Consider the following 18,690-nt stretch of genomic DNA (forward strand, 5'->3'; position numbering starts at 1 on the left):
CTTCATTTGAGGTCACATTTTTCCCCTCTGAAGTGCAAAGAGAGCAAATAATTGATGACGTCAGTCAGGGCAGGATTTGTTGGTGGTGTCAATTAATTATAGCATATCTTACTTGCATCCCACATCTCTTTGAACAGCACCAAATGCATGCACCACAACCCCCAGAAACAATTCTACAGTAGTGACTGGAAGGACTGCTCCACATTCCTGTGCTTGTACTCTAGCTTCAGTATCTTGAACTTTTCCCAAGTAAGTTGTATCCTGTTTTCAAGAATATCTCAATAATTGAAAAAATCTTGAACATTTCTACCTATTCTTATACTATCGAGCTTGATTTAAAAAAAAAAATCACTCCTTTTATTTGCTTAGCACCACCTGCAAGAAGTGTTAACTAAGAGATAATTAAGCAGATTGTGGATGTTCAGGTCAGGAAAGAAAAGACACTGTGGAGTCTGAGAAATGACAATAAAATTATGAGTGGCTTGGGAAAAGACTGAGTGGACCAATGCAACAACCAGGTAGTTGCTATGAAAGGACTACAGAAGGAAACTAATTCTAGAAACACAAAAAAAAAAAGCGTTTCAAAAAATGTGGCTTAAGTTTGCAACACGGGGATGCTAGAAGTTTACACCACTTAAAAAGGAAAGTTCATTAAAAAAATCCATCAATGGCTACTGAGCAAATACACAGATACTGCCCTTGTCTATGGCAGTTTCTTATTTGCATACTGTTTGGATTGGGAAAGGATTAGGGAATGCTTGTACAAGGTTTATATTCTTCACAAGGTACTCACTTCTGGCCTTACTGAAGACAGGATAGTGAACCAGAATTTGTTTTAATTTTATATAACCTTGTACTTTAAAGCTGTAATACATTTTCAAATATTTTAGAAACAATACCTAGATACTAGGAAAATCCCGTTTCTCATCACTAAGTACACAATTCAATATAAATTATATAAAATACAGATTTAATTTCAAATGTTCATAAGACTTCTGATTCTGAAAAACAAATAGAATGCATTCACTGAATGTTATTCATATATTGTCATTATGAAGTTCTTACAGTAGGTTTTATTAGCACAGCCTTATATAGCAGTGATTACAGAATGAATCATTTCAAACAGACTCATTTAAACTAGGTATTAGGAATAAATTCTTTACTGCGAGGGTGGTGAGACACTGTCACAGGTTGCCCAGTGAGGTTTATGGATGCCCCCTCTCTGGAAGCGTTCAAGGCCAGGATGGATGGGGTTTTGAGCAATGTGGCAGAGTGGGAGGTGTCCCAGCAATAGCAGGGGGGTTGGAACTAGGTGATCTTTAAGGACTCTTCCAACCCAAGCCATTATGATTCACCTTATCTAACTGCCTTTCAATGCCCAGCATCACATCTTTTAAAGTGAATTTGGAGATGGCAGTGCTGCCTCTTCATTTATCTGATGTTCTCATCTTATTTATACTTGAGTCTATTCTTTCATAATTAAAATAGAGCCAGTGTTTCTCTTAATACATTTGCAAATGTTATTTTCAGAAACTGTCAATTTCTGAGTATTTTAATCTTTCAACACCAAAGAAGTGTCATTTTTCATCACATCTTAAGTTAAAAACATATAGGCTGTGAAATGGAGAATGTTACGTGGCTGTATATGAAACACTTTCTGCAACATTTGACTCCATTTTAGAAAACGTTTACAGCAGAAAGAGTCACTGCTCCTAAGTATCCAAGAAAAATTACAGATATCCTCACCTTTAAAGAGAAGACAAAAGGACTGAGATTAGCAGCCTTTAAAATAAATATCAAGCATCAGGGGTATAAGAGACAAAAGTAATCACTTTCTCTCAGAAGAATGAGACTGCAGTAATAACCACCACATGGAGGCTAAGCACTTAGCAAAAACACAAACAAAAATGGGATGATAGCATTTATACTGAAAAAATATATGTAGGACAACTCTCAGTATTGTAAGACAATATCTGGAAGCAATATAAATATTAAATTTAAGTCTAAACATCAGTAGATGAAAAACTGTTTCTTCAAGAAATCCTCACCGCTGCGCAGAGCGGGATATTCTGCTACTGGCTATTTCTATCTTTCTCCCTGCCCATGCAGAAACTTTGTATTCATCTTCCTGGAGACCATGTGTGGTCTCTGAGGAAGCATTTATGTTGGAAAAGGTTGCCAGATGTTCTCTGGTTCAATTTCAACTCCAAGCAAGGCCAGATTCAAAACTGCAACTGACAAAAATCGTGCTTTAGCCTCCAGAGAACAAAACAGTTTGGTGAAATGAGAATACCCAAATGAATCCAAGCACAAATACAAGCTGGGCAATGAGTGGACAGAGAGCAGCCCTGTGGAGAAGGACTTAGGGGCTCTGGTGAATGAAAAGCCGGACAAAGCCAGCAGTGTGAGTTTCAAGCCCAGAAGGCCAACAGTACCCTGAGTTGGGTCAGAAGAGAGGTGACCGGCAGGACGATGGAGGTGATTGTCCCACTTCACTCTGCCCTCTTGAGGCCCTGTCTACATGTCGCGGCCTCCTAGCACAAGCAAGACATGGATCTGTTACAGCAGGTCCAGAGGAGGGCTGCAAAGATGATCAGAGGGCTGAAGCACCTCTACAACGAAGGCAAACTGAGGCAGCTGGTCTTGTTCAGGTTGGACAAGAGAAAGAGATCTCATTATGGCCTCTCAGTACCTAACAGGAACTTGTAAAAACTATGTAAGGCAACTTCTGTAATTATAGGACATAACAGAACGTACCCAAGTTAAAAAAGGGGACTAACTATAAAGTTGGTGAGACACTGGAACAGGTTGCCCAGAGAAGCTGTGGATGCCCCATCCCAGGAAGTGTTCAACTTCATGCTAGATGGAGCTTTGAACAACCTGACTCGGTGTTAAGGGTCCCTGCCCATGGCAGGAGTCTTCGAACAAGATCTATAACACTGTTTTCAAATTAAATCTCAACTAATTTATGAACCTGTGAAATGCAGAAGTGCTCAAGACAATCAGTGGCAAAGGTTAACTTGGTGGCCAGAAAAGAAGGGAATTTCAGGAAGCAATTCCTTGCTGTATGAATTACAAAGCACTGGAATAGTTTGCACCCAAATGAAATGGGAGTTTTCCCCCCTAGGCAGACAGACTTGCTGTGAGTTATTCTGCATTAGCACTGGGTGGAACTAGACAATCTCTACAGGTTCCTATCGACCTTAATCATCCCGTGATTCTGTGACCTGAAGGTCTAAAAGGATCTGAGGTCTGGGATTACAAAGATATTGCTCAGATTTAATATTCTTCAATTCATTTTCTATGACAGCACCACAGATATTCAGTTTACAACCCTTCTAAAATACACTGTCAAAGACTGTTTATTATAAGCAATATATGTCTTGGTAACAGACTAACACCAAAATCAGAAATATATTTTCCATCTCTGATTAGCTAAATAATTTAGCAACAACATTTGTGATTCTCCAAGTCATCTTTTTTCAGAGAAGAAAAACAGAAATGTAGACAGACTGACAGATAGATAGACAAACAGACAGACAGATAGATAGATAAAATCTAGCATTACTCTTCTAAAAAGGAAAGACTTGACCTTTTTGCTAAAACCAGTTTTTTACACTCAGCCCAGAACTTTCTCTCTATCAACAACATCAAAATGCTTTAGAGCTGGATAGCAAAATAAATCTGAAAATTAAAACACTTTATGCCAACTCACATGTAATGAGTTATCTTGGCAGTTATCAGGCTGTGAAAACAGGAGTTTATAATAGAAATGCTGACATCGTACCAGTGAGAAGGGCATGACTATAAAAAGACTATTCAAAATCATTATTTTTAGTGGGGTGAAACAGGGTAGTTTCTGGGCTTGAATGAAGAAAGCTCTTACATGCTACTTTTCAAATGCCTTGCAAAAAAAGAAAAAAATCTGTCAAGCAATGCACTCTATCCAGAAAACAAATGCAAACCAAAAGACTGAATATAGGCATTAGAAATATAAAGCATTAGAAAGCTTAATCTGCAGAAAAATTAAAAATACACTACACTATTTAACATGACACTCAGCACAGGATCTCATACAGTTCTTGAATTCAGTGTCAACTGACCAGTTTAGATGCTGCATTATTTCTGTAATGCTATGAAAGGTTAAAGTAATCTGTGGAAAGTTACACCTCTTCCTCAGTAATGCTATTAACAGTGAGGTCGTTATGAAGTAAGACAGTAAAGCACACTTCCTCACTCACTCATATCTTACTCTTTCCTGTCCCAAACACTTTTGTCCTCTAAATAATAAAAGTACTTATGTTTATGTACTATAGCAACTAGATGACTACACCCTTGCACACTGCACACTACGTTGCGTTCTCCATAATGCCAGTCATTATTCATCCTGACTTCACTAGCTTTCTTTAGCTGAAGCATTTAAGATTAATGAGGCGTTTGTTCTCAATCAAAACACTTTATATGAATACAGTTACACTTCCAGGAGCTGTGCAGATGACTTATTTAAAATTATTTGATTTTTTTTGTTGTTTTTTGGGGGAGATTGATTTATGGCTATTTTTGTCCATTAGCATAGATGAATTTTGTTTCAGCCTTCCACTTGTCAATAGTCATTATAAAACAGGACCTACTGTGTATTAGACTATAAAGATACATTATCATGATTCCAAGAGTATCCCAGAAGATGAAAAAGTTGAACAAAGTATTGTAAAGTATGCTATTTCAGCAACTTAGAGAAGCTACAAATGCAAGGAAACAATATGCTTCTGAATCTTAAATGCAGTTTTCCTTAAGGAATTCCATTTTATATCACCATCACAGTAAAGTCTGGCTATGAAAAATGAGTACACTAATGCATTTTGCTGTTTCCAAATTTTACTAACAACCCTAATTGGGATTCACATGAAGTGCAATCTCATCTAGTTACTAATACAGCTAGGATTCCTATGCTGCATTCACTCTTCATTTTTCACAAAATCACAAGAGATAGAAGAAACCTAGTATACCCCGATTTTTCTATAAAGTAAATACAACTGACTTAAGTTTAAGAAATTATTATTTACAAAGCTAACAACAATACTTTCTAGTTTAAGCAAAAGAATTAAAAGGAACCTTCCCTGATAAAAAATGATTTATTAACTCTAAATCAAGATCTAAATGTGGGGTTTTTTTCATAATATCTTTCTTATTCTCCAATGTACAAAACTTCGCCTTCTCTGCCTTCAAGATTTAAAGTTTTACCTAGAAGAGAATTCTTCAAAGAGGTCTTCCTCAGCTCAGTCTTCTAGGAATAATTGTGACAAGAAAGTAAACAAAACAAATTCTGGAAGATAAGTGTTTCAGGCAAAAAAATTCCTGATAATAAAATCTTCTGATTTTGACCCCTTTTCTAAAGCAAGAAGTGAATTTTTGTGGGTATGTAACTCCTACAGTCAGTCGGATCTCAGTCTCACATCTTCCACAACTGCTGTGCTGCTAAGGAATGCCTGCCCTGAACAAGAATTAAGATCAACACATTTTTTTCATATGAAAACTGTAAGCCAGAGCTGTCTTAGCTGGAAAGCAAAATATACTCATTCCATACTCCCCCCAGTTTAAAATGCCATACAAATAAGTAATCTACTTTAATTACGTCTCCTTCTCCAGAGAGGTTTGTGGTATCACACAGCAATTTAAAATATAATAAAATATCATGACAGCAGATAAAGAATATGGATAAAAATTTCCTAAAAGACACAGGAATGTAATTCAAAGGTAGCATAAACAGCTTCAAGACGGCATGATCAACATAAATGCACATTTTTTAATTCCTTTTTAAAAAAAACAAACATATCTTTAAAGAATCGTTAAAACAAAGACACATGTATCTTCACTATAAAGCTCAGACTAGGTAACAGCTTTTGGGATAACCTAAGGTTATTAACCAAAAGAAACATAGGCTTTATGTTTAAATGACAAACAGGACCCAAATAAATATCAGTAGCCCTTAATAACACTGACATAAGCAAGGAATTGCTTGCAAGGAAAAATACACTAATACACTTAGGTTGTTTATCAAACTGATGATATTTTCCTCCTTTAGAACTGTAGTCACAGTTAAATAGCTTTGCAATTAATGCTACTGCTCAAACAGGCAAAAGAGAACCACAGAAAAAAGTAATCTCAGTGTCTGTTTTATTATTCTGACTTAACGCACAATCAACTCTTCTTCAGCTACTCCCAACAAATGCCTTTCTATCACACCTTCAACAGTCTTAAAAGAGTAAATTATACAAAATCTCTACACTCCAGTATTTTACTATTTTTAGAAAGAAAACTTTGCAAGGTGTCATGGTATTAACAGAAGCTTCTGTAGATGAAGTTTTAAGCTGCTACAACTTACCTCTAAACTGAAGGAATGCCAATCAACTACATTTGTCTTCGATTTATTCTCATTATTTTGCACATGATGCTACAACTGATTTACTTTTTGTTTTCTCTCAGCTACACTGAACAAGCTTAATTTTTTCCAGCCCTCTGTTATGGAATTACTAAAGTCTATGAAGAATGACTGAAAGAATTTCCTACCATTTCTTTTTGTTTCTTTGTTTGTTTGTTTTAAGTTTTTAATTACATGTCATTATCTTCCAGCCCACTCAATCTATTGAGGTTTTTTTAAGCATGTGTGTTCACTGCCACACAGTTCGTCAGCTGGGCTCCATCAAACACGAAGAGAATAAAAAGATCGTTTCAAGCTTCACTCCCACTGTAAGCATAAATATCTTTGTCTGGTGCTTCAGATTTATTGAATTGATAACTTTGTGACCAGAGTGGTCACAACTCCAGAAGGCAGAAGTAACTAATGCCTGGTCAGGCACTCCCATCTTATTTGGGCACAACTGATAGCTTCTGTTTAAGTACAAGATCACAAAAAATTCCAAGCTGGAAGGGGCTTACAAGGATCGCTGAGGCAAAGCCCTGGCTCCACAAAGGACCACCCAAAATTCAAACCATATTACTGACAGTGTAGTTCAAATGCTTCTTGAACTACAGCTGGCTTCCTGCCATGTCCACTTCCCCATGGAGCTCATTCTATTTCCAGCCACCCACAGGAACTGTACCTATCTGCTGAATTTTGTCCCAGAATTTATTTTACACTATTTATTCAATACAGTAATATTATTAGTACCCTACAAAACAGTAAGATCCAATCCTGCAAATCCTAACCAAAAACAGTACACTTCAGCCTATGGAATGTCCAAGAGTCCATGGTATCTGCAGAAAATTCATCAAGAATGCTTCTCTACTTATCAAAAAGATCAGATAATGGAAATACTGAAATGAATGAAGAAAAACAAAATTAACACCTGGCAAACAGTACAGTTGTGGAAAAGTATGTGACACACTGAAAAGTTTAACACCTTGGTATTTTCTCATGAAATATATTTCCCCATCTCCTTTACAATAATTTTAAACTACTTAAAATAGACCACTCTGGATTTCCATGTTTGCATCGTAAGAACATGAAGAATAATCAGCAACTGATCCACAGAAATTTATCATCCTCTGAGTGACTTAAGACTGATGAAAATGATGGCTGGTGGCCAGAGATACTGAGGGCTGAAAACAGAACCATATTCCTATATATCTGGCAACTGCTCATATAGAACATCATTTTTGTGTGGCCTGAATATCAGAATTTAAAGCATTACCAAAAATCTGTGAAAGTTAGGATGAATAAAATCTTCTGTTTGTTTCTTCTTCGCAGGAGCTATCATGGCAAAAAAAAAAAAAAAAAATAGGTACTTTTCCATAAATACGTATCATTTTGTACTCTGTTGTTGCCTAAGTGTTTGGAAATAATTGATACATTCACCATTTATTTAGTATTTCCATTTGAGTACACTGAGATTGGGTCACCCACACCTTGCTTTTATAAAAATGGTATTAAATTTTCCAGGCACCTCACAGAAGATTTGTAAATTCTCAGAGATTACTACATATACTTCTGAGATTGCTTCAGCATCTCAAGAGTTTTGAAAGATGATATTATTAAAAAAAGAAAAACTGAATTGAGTAGCATTCACATATGAGAAAATAACAGCACCATTTGTAATCCTGATTGTTGGACTTTTGCTATATAACTTAGCTTGCAGATTTCATGCCTACTATCTATCATTTCTACATCTTTTAGCTGACACTGAACAGTTCATATTGATATGCACTAACATGGTAATTATTAACAAGAAATACAAGATAGTCAATTATGTAGGACAAGTTTTAAGTAAATCTAGTGTTAGGAAGGGATGCTAGATTTATAGCCCTAGAAAAAAATAGTCTAACAAGACTACACACAAAAATAGGCAGATATGCAAACAATATTAATTAAAGTTTCTGAATTCTGCATGGCTGATTTGTTTCTTCTGCTATTTCAAATATCTGATCTAAGAACAGGAACATTTTTTTTTTTTACTATATATCTAATCAATCTTCAGCATGTCAGTCAAATTTCCCTGAATGATAACTTATGACCAATTCTATTCCACAAACAGTTCAAACAAAGAGATTATGCAGGGCACCAGTTCATTTCACTCAGGTCACCAAATCAGAGCTATACAAAAACCAAGTTGTTGGCATTAACATTTTGGATTTACAGGTGTATCAATACACATAAAAACTTCTGTTAATTAAGTTTAACAGCAATTCAGTTAAGAATAATAGCTGAAGTTTACATTAAACAAATTGTCCTAGTGGACATACATACTACCAGTTTTTGCACAGTGAAAGTAATGCTGCTATCGACTCCTATAACCTTCTTTCATCTTTTCTCTGTTTTCTGAAGTGTGTTTTTTTGCAAAAAGCCCTTATTGAAACCACTTTGCAAATGAGTTCAGTTCAGATATTTTCTGTATGTTTTCAAAATTCAAGTCACTATTTCACTTCCTCACCTCATCTCCTCAAATAATATGATCGAAAATGCTTCCCATACAAACCAGATCTTTCTCATTTTCAGAAAGTTGCATGCATTGTAATACAATAAAACATCTTTGGAAAAACATCCTTAATTCTTTGCACATAAGATGTTAATGAGGCAAGGTATCATCCTGAATACGCTTCATTTTCAACCCTGGAACACTGTCTTTGGCTGAAATTTTTGCCCAGAAGTTGACCAAAGAAAAATCTCTAGGGGTCTCTTCCAACCCCTACAATTCTGATTCTCTCTGCAATTTGTTCCAGTGCCTCCCCACCATCACAGTGAAGAATTTCTTCCACATATTTTATCTAAATCTACCCTTTTTAGTTTAAAGCTGTCCTGTGTCCTTTCACCATACTCCCTGCTGAGGTGTCCCTCCTCATCACTCCTGTAGTTCCCCTTTAGAATCACAGAATCACAAAATCACGAAGTTGGAAAGGACCTACAAGATTATCTAGTGCAACCATCCACCCATTACGATGACCTGAAGGTACTGAAAGGTGCAGTGAGGTCTCCCTGAATTTCTATTCTCCAGGCTGAACTACCCCCTACTCCATTAGCCTGTCTTCATAGGAGAGGTGCTCCAGCCCTCTGATCAACTTAATGGTTCTCCCTTTGTTCAACTCTGACAAAGCCATGCATTTATTATGTTTAGGGCCTCATGGCTGAATGCAGTACTCCAGGTAGAGCCTCATAATAGTGGGGTAGAGGGGGAGAACATATCAGTTATTTCATTTCTGACTGGCTCTCTAGTCCAACTCACTCTGGGTTCCCTACAGTAAGTTACACAAGCATGAATCCAGGAGGGTCCTGACTCTCTTCAGAGGAGCCTCTACAATCAATCTGGGCAGCCTGTTCCAGTACTCTGTAACCCTGAAGATAGGAGCCCTTTCTCATGTTTGTATGGAACCTCCTATGTTCCAGTTTGCGCCCATTAACCCTTCTTCTGTCACTGAATATTTTCTTCACTTCTGAGTCCCAGACATATATATAGCAAGCAAGTATTAACAAATTTTAGGATTGTATTTTGTTTAACAGGTTTTCAGTTACTTTGGATAAATATACTATGACAAACACACAAAGAATACGACGCTCTCCAAATTTCCTGTTACTGTTCTATACCAATTAGCATCAGATTTCAAGCTAATGCTCTTTTTTATTATTATTTTTAATGAAAATATCTGACTCAATCCTACTGATGGCATACAAGAAATCCCATGAATATGAATTTTCTCCTTAGAATTCACTTATTTATCATAGCTGTATCTTCCCTGAAAGGAAATTAACACGTTTCTGATTGTGAAGCAAGGCTGCCTTGGTCCTGTTTAACTGAAATCATATTCCAAGTTAATACCAAACTTACATTTGCTAGTGTAGGCATTTTCTTTTCACCTTGACCTTCTCCTGACTCTAGAACTGTAGTCACAAAAGTAGTTCCAAAGATCCTAAAACTCACAATTGTCTGATAAGGAAGCTATAACAAGATTTTCTGGTTACCTATGCAAGATGAAAATTGGATTCTACCTAGGAAGAGTGCCTTGCCTTCTGAAATGAGAACACATTACAAAGACAGAAATTGATTCAATAAATATTTTAATAGCTATGCACTGGGAGAACACAGGACTAAACATTATTAATGTACCATATTCTTGTAATGAGCAGTTCTAAGCTACTCTTTTCATTTTGTTTTCCCCAGCTTAGGTAACACCCACAGTAAAAGTACCAGTTCTGCTTTTGTTTCCTTAACTTTCAGCATTCACAAAAGAAAATTAAAATGTTGATAGTGTAGAAAAAGCTTTTACATTTATTGTTACTTCAACTTCGCTAGCACTTCCACTGAATTTCTTACAGGTGCATTACACAGTTGCAAGAAATGATGTTTGACAAAGTGTCACCTTATTTTCCAGTACTTTGAATCCTCATTTCTTCTTTAACATATATACAAGTTTTATCACATCATTAAAGGATTAGCATTTTTAAAGCACTTGAAATTTATGTTTTTAAGTCAATAACTGAATGAAGAAAAGCTGTGCTGGCATCCAAACTGATTTCCTCAAGCTGCTTTAAGGAAAACAAACACTGTGTGACCGGAGTAACTGATAGATGAGTAAAACACAGAATTTTAAACTGGCTGTCATTTAAATGGATATATGTTTAAGGGTTTTAATAACTACCATCATTTCTTTTTCTATTCATTCCCAGCTGTATAAACTACTGCATTTTTTTTTAAGATCAAACAATAGGCATTTGGGTGCTTCAGAAGTGAAACCTCTTTCTGATTGTACAACACAGTATACCTTAAATGCTATAAAAGAACAGTTTCACTCTTGACTGTAATTTATTATTCTATTTCTCTTTTCTCCAGCTACCCACACAGACATATTTGAAGACTAAAACATTTAGAGAAAATCTAAATTTTCTCTCTATCATGTGCACTTAAGTTGTCAGTTGTTTTCCTTGAACAAGGTGTAACACACCTCTGTTTTGTCTGCAAGGCCCTTTTCTTGAGTGTGTAAACTTCCAAGTTTGCCTCTGCAAAATCTGTAACTTTTAGCATTGAAGTCTAATAATATTTTTGTAAATTATGTTTCCTATGCAAAAGTGCCTCATGAAAAACAACACAGAAACAGGGTCCATTCTATATTTAATCTGTAATGTGTTAGATAACCAAACAATACGCAAAACTTACAGCTGTCCATGCTTCTGTTCTGCATCGAGAACACAACCATTCATTATGGATTTCATGAGATGGAACACCATAGCAACCTAGAATAAGAGAGCTGATTTGAGTAATATATTCTGTCCTTCTAATAATGATGTCATACAATTCATCTATGTACAAACACTAGCAAATCATGAACTATGATCAAGGTAAGTTTTCCAATGCTAAGATTATTGCTATTCTATAGTCTATGTGCATGTGAGTGTGAATGTAACTTCCTCAAACTTCCAAAGATGAAAAAGCCATGGCAGGGTATTTTTTATTTTGTGTAACTTCAGTAGTAAATCATCAGTTGTCCCTGCATAACAAGGTGCAAACTGAACCAATGTACTGACATTCTACACAATTATACTTCATCTGTTTCATGGTTTCACTTGGACTTATTAGATTTAAGCATGCAAGTCCCAGTGTCCACAGAAGGCACCACAGAAAATTCATGCATTCATCGGTAACTTGAAATTAAGTATGTAAGCCAGAGGAAATTACTATATTAAAATCAACAGCAATATTCAAAAACCCTCAATTTTAACTGGATTTCACCCTTACAACATCAAGTAATGTAACACTTAACATGGGGTAAAAAAAACGTAGCCAGTGATTTCAAGCATTAACTACAGAAATGTTTTTCAAGAGCTACCTTAGTTAACTAAGCTTCTGGCGTGTATATTACTTATTAATAAAGCAAAATTTGAAATGACATTGCTACCAATTGAAATATTAATGTATTTACTTGCATGAACTCGTACACAACACTTTGCACACGAAATCAGAAGACTTGTTCCATCTTCATCAATTAAGGCATTTGATGGATAGTTTTCAGTGTTTTCTTCACTATACATAAAACACATCTCCGGAATAAGAGGTCTAGACTTCTCATTTTCAATCACTAGCATTTCTTCTGTTTCTTTGTAAGCAGAACTTTCTTCATCAAGATTGTCTGGCTGGAAATAAAATAAAACCTACATTTAAGTAAAAAGAGAAGAGTTTTTCTGTTCTTTTTAATTGCTGTCAAATGACTTCTCCTTTCCCAGATCCTGCATTAATAATGTAACATTTCTTTAAGAAAATTAACTATGACTGGTTATCTATCACAATCATTCTACAGTTCCTTGACTATTCAAATAATTAAAAAGCACTCAGTCTGAAAATTAGCATTATTGCTACAGCATTCAATGATACAGTACAATTGAGACCCTCCAAGCCCTTTAGCTGGATGCAGTGCAAAAGGTCTCTTTCCCAGGTCCCAAACAGAGGGGTTTCTCATTTACTAGATGCAGAATTAGTACTATATCAGCATTTTAGCTGATGTTTGATACTTATTCCACAAGCCAATATCAAACTGTGAGCTAAATTAGAAGGTTTCTATGGAAATACTGTTTCTGAGAAGATGCAAGTACTGTGAAAAGACTTTTTTTAGCACTGTAAGAAGGAGATGTGGAAGAGGTTTTGATGAAATGCATTTGACAGTGGACTCATAAGGAAGAAGCTGAAAGACTAGACTCACCACCACTTTCAAAAATGTAACTTTCTGTATGTGTGATCACACACGCATTAGCACCAATCCTACACATATCCCAAGTAGAAGGCATATGCTGTTTGCAACAAAGATAAATACAGGTGGATGGAGCATAATCTCTAGTTCTAACAATACTGAGTTTATATCCTTCCCATACAACCAAAATGAGTACATTCAACTTATTTCTAATGTACTAGCAATTTTCTGGAAGTGCTGTTGCTGGGCAGCTTTTTCATATTCTCCTCAGAGATTAAACTCTAAGGATCTTGCTTACCTTGTATGGCATGAGAAGAGTGCAAATAGCACAATGGGGTTCCTTTTTTGCACAACATGCATTGTATTCTTTTTCAGCCTTGAAATTAGGTGTCCTTGTCTGCCACAGGTGGACCAGAGGCCTGGCCCATATCTCTGTCTCTTGAACTTCCTCTTCAATAAATGTAGCCTCAGGCAGCTCTTAAAGAAAAAAATCAGAACAAGAGGCAATAGGCACAAACTGGAACACATTTTCTGTTGAAACATCAGGAAACACTTCTTCAGTGTTCGGGTGATGGAGCACTGGCATAGTTGTGAGGTTGTGGAGTCACTCTCCTTTGAGGCCCAATAGTCACCTGGGCATGGTCCTGGACACCCTGCTCCAGATGCCCCTACTTGAGCAAAGGCTGGAACAGACAGACCCCTCCAAGGTCCCTGCCAATCTCAATTAGTCTGTGATTCTCTGAAAGTAAGTAATTGGACACATTCTTTTCATGAAATTTAGAGAAACAATACTGAATTTGTCATGTTCACTAATAGTAAGACCAAACAATGATAAAGAAAGTCTGAGAGTGAATACAAATGTGGAAGTCTAAAGGAATTATGCATCAGTACAAGCACACAAAAAAGCACTCTGACACTGTAAGCTGTCTTCACAGAAAATATTTCAGTAGCTCTTCCATTTACACTTTGTATTCAAACCCTTGTCCACAACATTAAAAATGATCTCAGCTCCTCCAGCCTCAACCCTCCAGCTGCAGGCCATGAACTCTGCCTTAAATCCCTCAAAGCTGAAACATTAAGATCTTACCATGCAGCAACACTCTCTCCACAAAGAACATCACCTCTCAGCTTATAATCTATTGCTCATTTTCCAGAAGAAAAAACAGATTAATGTTATCATCAGTACACAATGGCGAAAAATCTGCTTCTAGATGTCGCTGAACAGGTAAGAACAGTATATGCTGTAACCCACTGTAAGAAATAATTGTTTAATAATATCAGTGAGCTGTTCTGGATGTTGAAGAACATGGGTGACAATCTTTTGGTATGCCTGGGCTGCACTGAATAAAGAAGTAATGCCTTTGATTAATGTCTTTGTTGATGTTGAGTGATGGGTGTGCCGCTAGGCCCAGGCTGGGGTGCCAGCAGGGAAGAGCCACCACCACCATGACAGTGTGTCTGGCTAACTACTAGCTATCCGTGGCCATGGGTTGGACATGCCTGCTGCAGAAGTTCATTTATGTACAAAGTTCCTGTGGAAAACTTTAATTTTAAAATTCTAGAGTTGACCTTAAGAAAGTCATAGCCTCTAGAGAAGGTGGAGAATAAAATCAGATTGATCCCTGAAGAGAAAGAGCTTATCCAATACATGTAATCTGAAAATGCAGTCATTTGCTCTTGAGAAAGATGCAGAAAAAGTAATCTTGAGAAAAAAATACTTTGTTGTCCTGATTTCAGCTGGGATAGAGTTAATTTTCCTCACAGAAGCTGGTACAGTACTGTTCTTCGACTTGAGAATGAGGATAATATTGATAACTGATTTTTTAGTTATTGCAGTGCACTGCTTACACACCGTCAAGGATTTTGCAGCATTTATGCTGAGGAAGCTTGGGTGCACAATTAGTTGGGAAGGGACAGAATCAGCACAGCTAACTCAAACTCATCAAAGGGGTAGTCTAGGGAAAAAAAGAGAAGTTTATTTCAGAAGAAAATCCCGAAAACAAAAATATGTAGTGAAGTACCTTAAGCTGAATTATCACGTTCTTTTAGCACATTACTGCCTTCATCCACTTTATGAAAAATTGGTAGATATACAGTTCTCCTGGTATGTAAAATTGTTGTGAGTTGCTACAAAAGCATTTTAAAGTTGATAGCATTTTTATCAGCATTGAGTAAAATATAGATTTAAAATACTGTATACAAGCAGTCCTACCATATACAAATACATATACATATTCAATATTCAGCCGCAGATCTTTACTGTGGATAATGCAGCTGTAAAAGAATAGCAACAAGGAAGTAGCTGAAAATGAGATAACATAAAATGCAGGCATCACTTGTTTTCCACATTACTTTTTTGTTGTTGTTGTTTCAAGACTTACTCACCTAAACAGAAATTTTAAAATTGTCTATTATTTCTTTTACTTGCAGTTTTCCAGAATTAGTTTCACTTTTTCTAACTTTTTTTTTGCCTAAATTCGTTTTTTACAATACTTCTTTTGTGAAGCTTATACTGCCACTATTTTAAATGTTTTCACTATACTTGTGCCCTCACAGTGAATTCAGGATTTCATCAATCTAGGTTAAAAAAAAAAAGAAAAAGAAAGAGGAACACAATATTTTTAAGATTTGTAACTTATGGCTTCTCTGAATTTGAAATCCTTTGATCCCATGACTGTGGGAATAATAAACTCCCACCAACCCCAGACTTGTGCAGGCTTTGCTGCTCCATCTGGATGCATGTAAGTCTAGGGGCCCAGTGCAGTTAATTCCAAGATACTCTAAGTGCTTGCTGATGTCATGTCATAATGAGACTTTTCATTTATTTTTCATCAGTCCTGGGAATCTGGAGAGTCAACTGGAAGCTCACACACACTGTTTCAATTTTCAAGGTCAAGAAAGATCCTGTTAAGTACAGGTCTGTCAGTCTCACTTCAGTGCCAATTAGAATTATAGAGAAGATTATTCCAGAAGTTACATTCACTGACCACAGCCAACATGAGTTTGTGAGGTATAAGTGCTGTTTAATGAACTTATTTTACTTTTATTACAAGGTTATTTTTAGTATTGTTTCTGACAAGATCCTGGGTGAAATATCCAGCATAAAGCTACACAGAAACACAATTTGCTGGTTGAACAACTGGCTGACAGGTCGAGCTCAAACAGTTATAATAAATGGAGTTATATCAGGCTGACAACCAGTCACTAGTGGGGTTGCTCAGTGTTCCTTTTGATGGTCAGTTTTTTCTGAAGTTTTTATAAATTATCTGGACAAAAGACTCAAACGCATTCTAAGAAAGCATGTACATGATACTAAATTAAGAGGAGCTGTTGCTTCCCTGTAGGGTGGAGAGGCAATGCAGAGTAATGTTGACAGATGCTGACTTATGAAGTGCCAGATTCTGGACCTGGGATAGGGAAACCTTCAACATATGAACAGACTGGAAGATGAGACTGGGGGATGAGAGGCTTGAGACTAGTCCTGCAGAAAGGATTCTGGGAGTTTCAATCAATGGCAAGACAAACATGAGTCAGCAGTGTGCCCTGGCAGTCAAAAGGGACAACTGTACCATGATGTGCACCAGACCCAGCACACTACTACTGGGCATGGGGAGGGGCTGTCCTGCTCTGCTCTGCACTGGTGCATCCTCTTGGTGTGTAGTTTTTGGCACCACTATGTAAGAAAGACATAAAAGTATCTGAGCTTCCACAGGATGGATACAAACATGGTGAAGGGTCTAAGAGGGCAAGACACAAAAGATGCAGCTGAGGTCCCTTAATTTGTTCAGTCTTCGGCACATGATGCTTGAGGGGAGGCTTCACAGAGGCCTTCAGCTCCTCACAGGGAGTGGACGGACAGCACTGAGCTCTGCTCTCTGGGGACAGCAACAAGACCTGAGGGAGCAGCATGGAGCTGCTCTCAGAAACACAGTTTGAACTTTGGGTAGTCCTCTGTGGAGCTAGGAGTTTGTTTCAATTATCCTTGTGGCACTCTTTCAATTCAGGATAATCTATGATTCTGTGACTGTTCTACTCTTTGCCCCCATGGGCACTGAAGTCTTTATCCCAAACCTCAGCCTATTATGCTTCTTTTTCATCAAAATATTCTCTATTATTCTGGAATCTATTCCAGAATACCTTAATTACATATGAACTCCACTATTTCTGTTTGCCCTTGTGCAATTCTCACAAATCCTTTGCAGACCAGGAATGAAAACAATGCAAGAGCAAGGAAGAAATCTGACAGCACTCTTAACAACATTCTGTTTGTTTGTTTCAAGAGCTTTGTATTTATTTTCAAACCTCATTTCGGATGAAGGTAAGGACAGAACACTGTATCCACATTGGACTTCATTTTTCACTGCCTCAAAAAAAAACTTACACTTTTACTAAATTTTTCCATTTGCATCATGTTTACAGCAACTATTTTCATTTATTTTTATTATTAGACATCCTCCTCTATTGCTGCCGATCTGTATCAACTCTAATTATTCCTTCAAATCCTTTGACTCTTGTCAATGAGCTTTACTACAGTCTCTTAATCTACAAGGGCTGCTCCAAAAGTAATGCCTCCTATTTATGATGCTGGTCTACAACATCAGAGGCAGATGGTGGTGGCAGTCAGTAGAGGTTGAATCTTCCCACCTGTATTCTGTTACATTTTGTTGCCATATGACACAACAGTGAAGGGGCAGTCTGACAGAATGGTGGCTAGCATGGAAGTGTGTAGGAAGCAAAGGTGTGTTGCTGACATTCATCACTGCTTGCTGAATGTTTAGGGACACCAACTAGTGGATCTGAACACAGAGAGGCAACGGTGGTGCATTTCAGCAGTGGCAACATCAAAAATGAGTCACCTTAGCTGGTGTAAATTTTTACAATTATAGCATGCAGGCTCTTGTTCATCATAAAACGTCAAATGACACTGATATTATAAATAAAGTTACAGAGTATGTGACTCTCAGTACAGAAAATGATAACAACAGTGCCTTCCATAACTTTATTACCAGTTACAATAAGCAGACTTCTATGGTTCATGTTAATTCAGAATTTTTTACCAGATATGTGCCTTACAAGTATGGATGCAACCAGCGTCATCTTATGCTCTTATGCAATGGTACAAAGGACACAAAGTAACTGCAACCTCCAGTTTTCCTCCATTTAGAATCCACCTTACATGAAGATGCTCAAAGAACAAAAAGTAATTTGTGGTGCTCACAAGATCTGAAAAAATTCAGCTCTACTGTGTGATAAGAAGACATGCTCCAACTATATCAGTGCAGTCTCCTAATACTTAAGACATGCCAAAACCAAAGTCTGCCTCCCCCCAAAAATGACGTACTTTTCGTGGCCAGTGTGTAATGTTTCATGAAGTACTATTACATGATTTCCCACTCAAAATCTTATATATTTACACTTTTCTGCACGAGTTCAAAATGAGAAAATTTGTCACTTTGGCGAATTGTCATTTCATGGGAAAATTCTTTGCTTTAGTGTTTACTGGCTGTCAGGCTTCCCACAGCA

General features: G+C 36.9%; 1 protein-coding gene across 1 annotated transcript in view; it reads right to left on the reverse strand.

Moving 5' to 3' along the window:
• Positions 1–18,690, reverse strand: part of KDM4C (lysine demethylase 4C) — a 263,542-nt gene that overhangs the window by 81,938 nt on the left and 162,914 nt on the right. Inside the window, exons 12-14 of the mRNA XM_065744185.1 lie at positions 13,466–13,644; positions 12,406–12,616; positions 11,643–11,719 (exon numbers count right to left, since the gene is read on the reverse strand). Of these exons, the coding sequence (XP_065600257.1) occupies positions 11,643–11,719; positions 12,406–12,616; positions 13,466–13,644 (467 nt within the window). The remainder of the gene's footprint in view (positions 1–11,642; positions 11,720–12,405; positions 12,617–13,465; positions 13,645–18,690) is intronic.

This window comes from Cyrtonyx montezumae, unplaced genomic scaffold, assembly GCF_038088225.1.
Source record: "Cyrtonyx montezumae isolate F1298 unplaced genomic scaffold, pur_monq_1.0 scaffold_30, whole genome shotgun sequence".
NCBI lineage: Eukaryota > Metazoa > Chordata > Aves > Galliformes > Odontophoridae > Cyrtonyx > Cyrtonyx montezumae.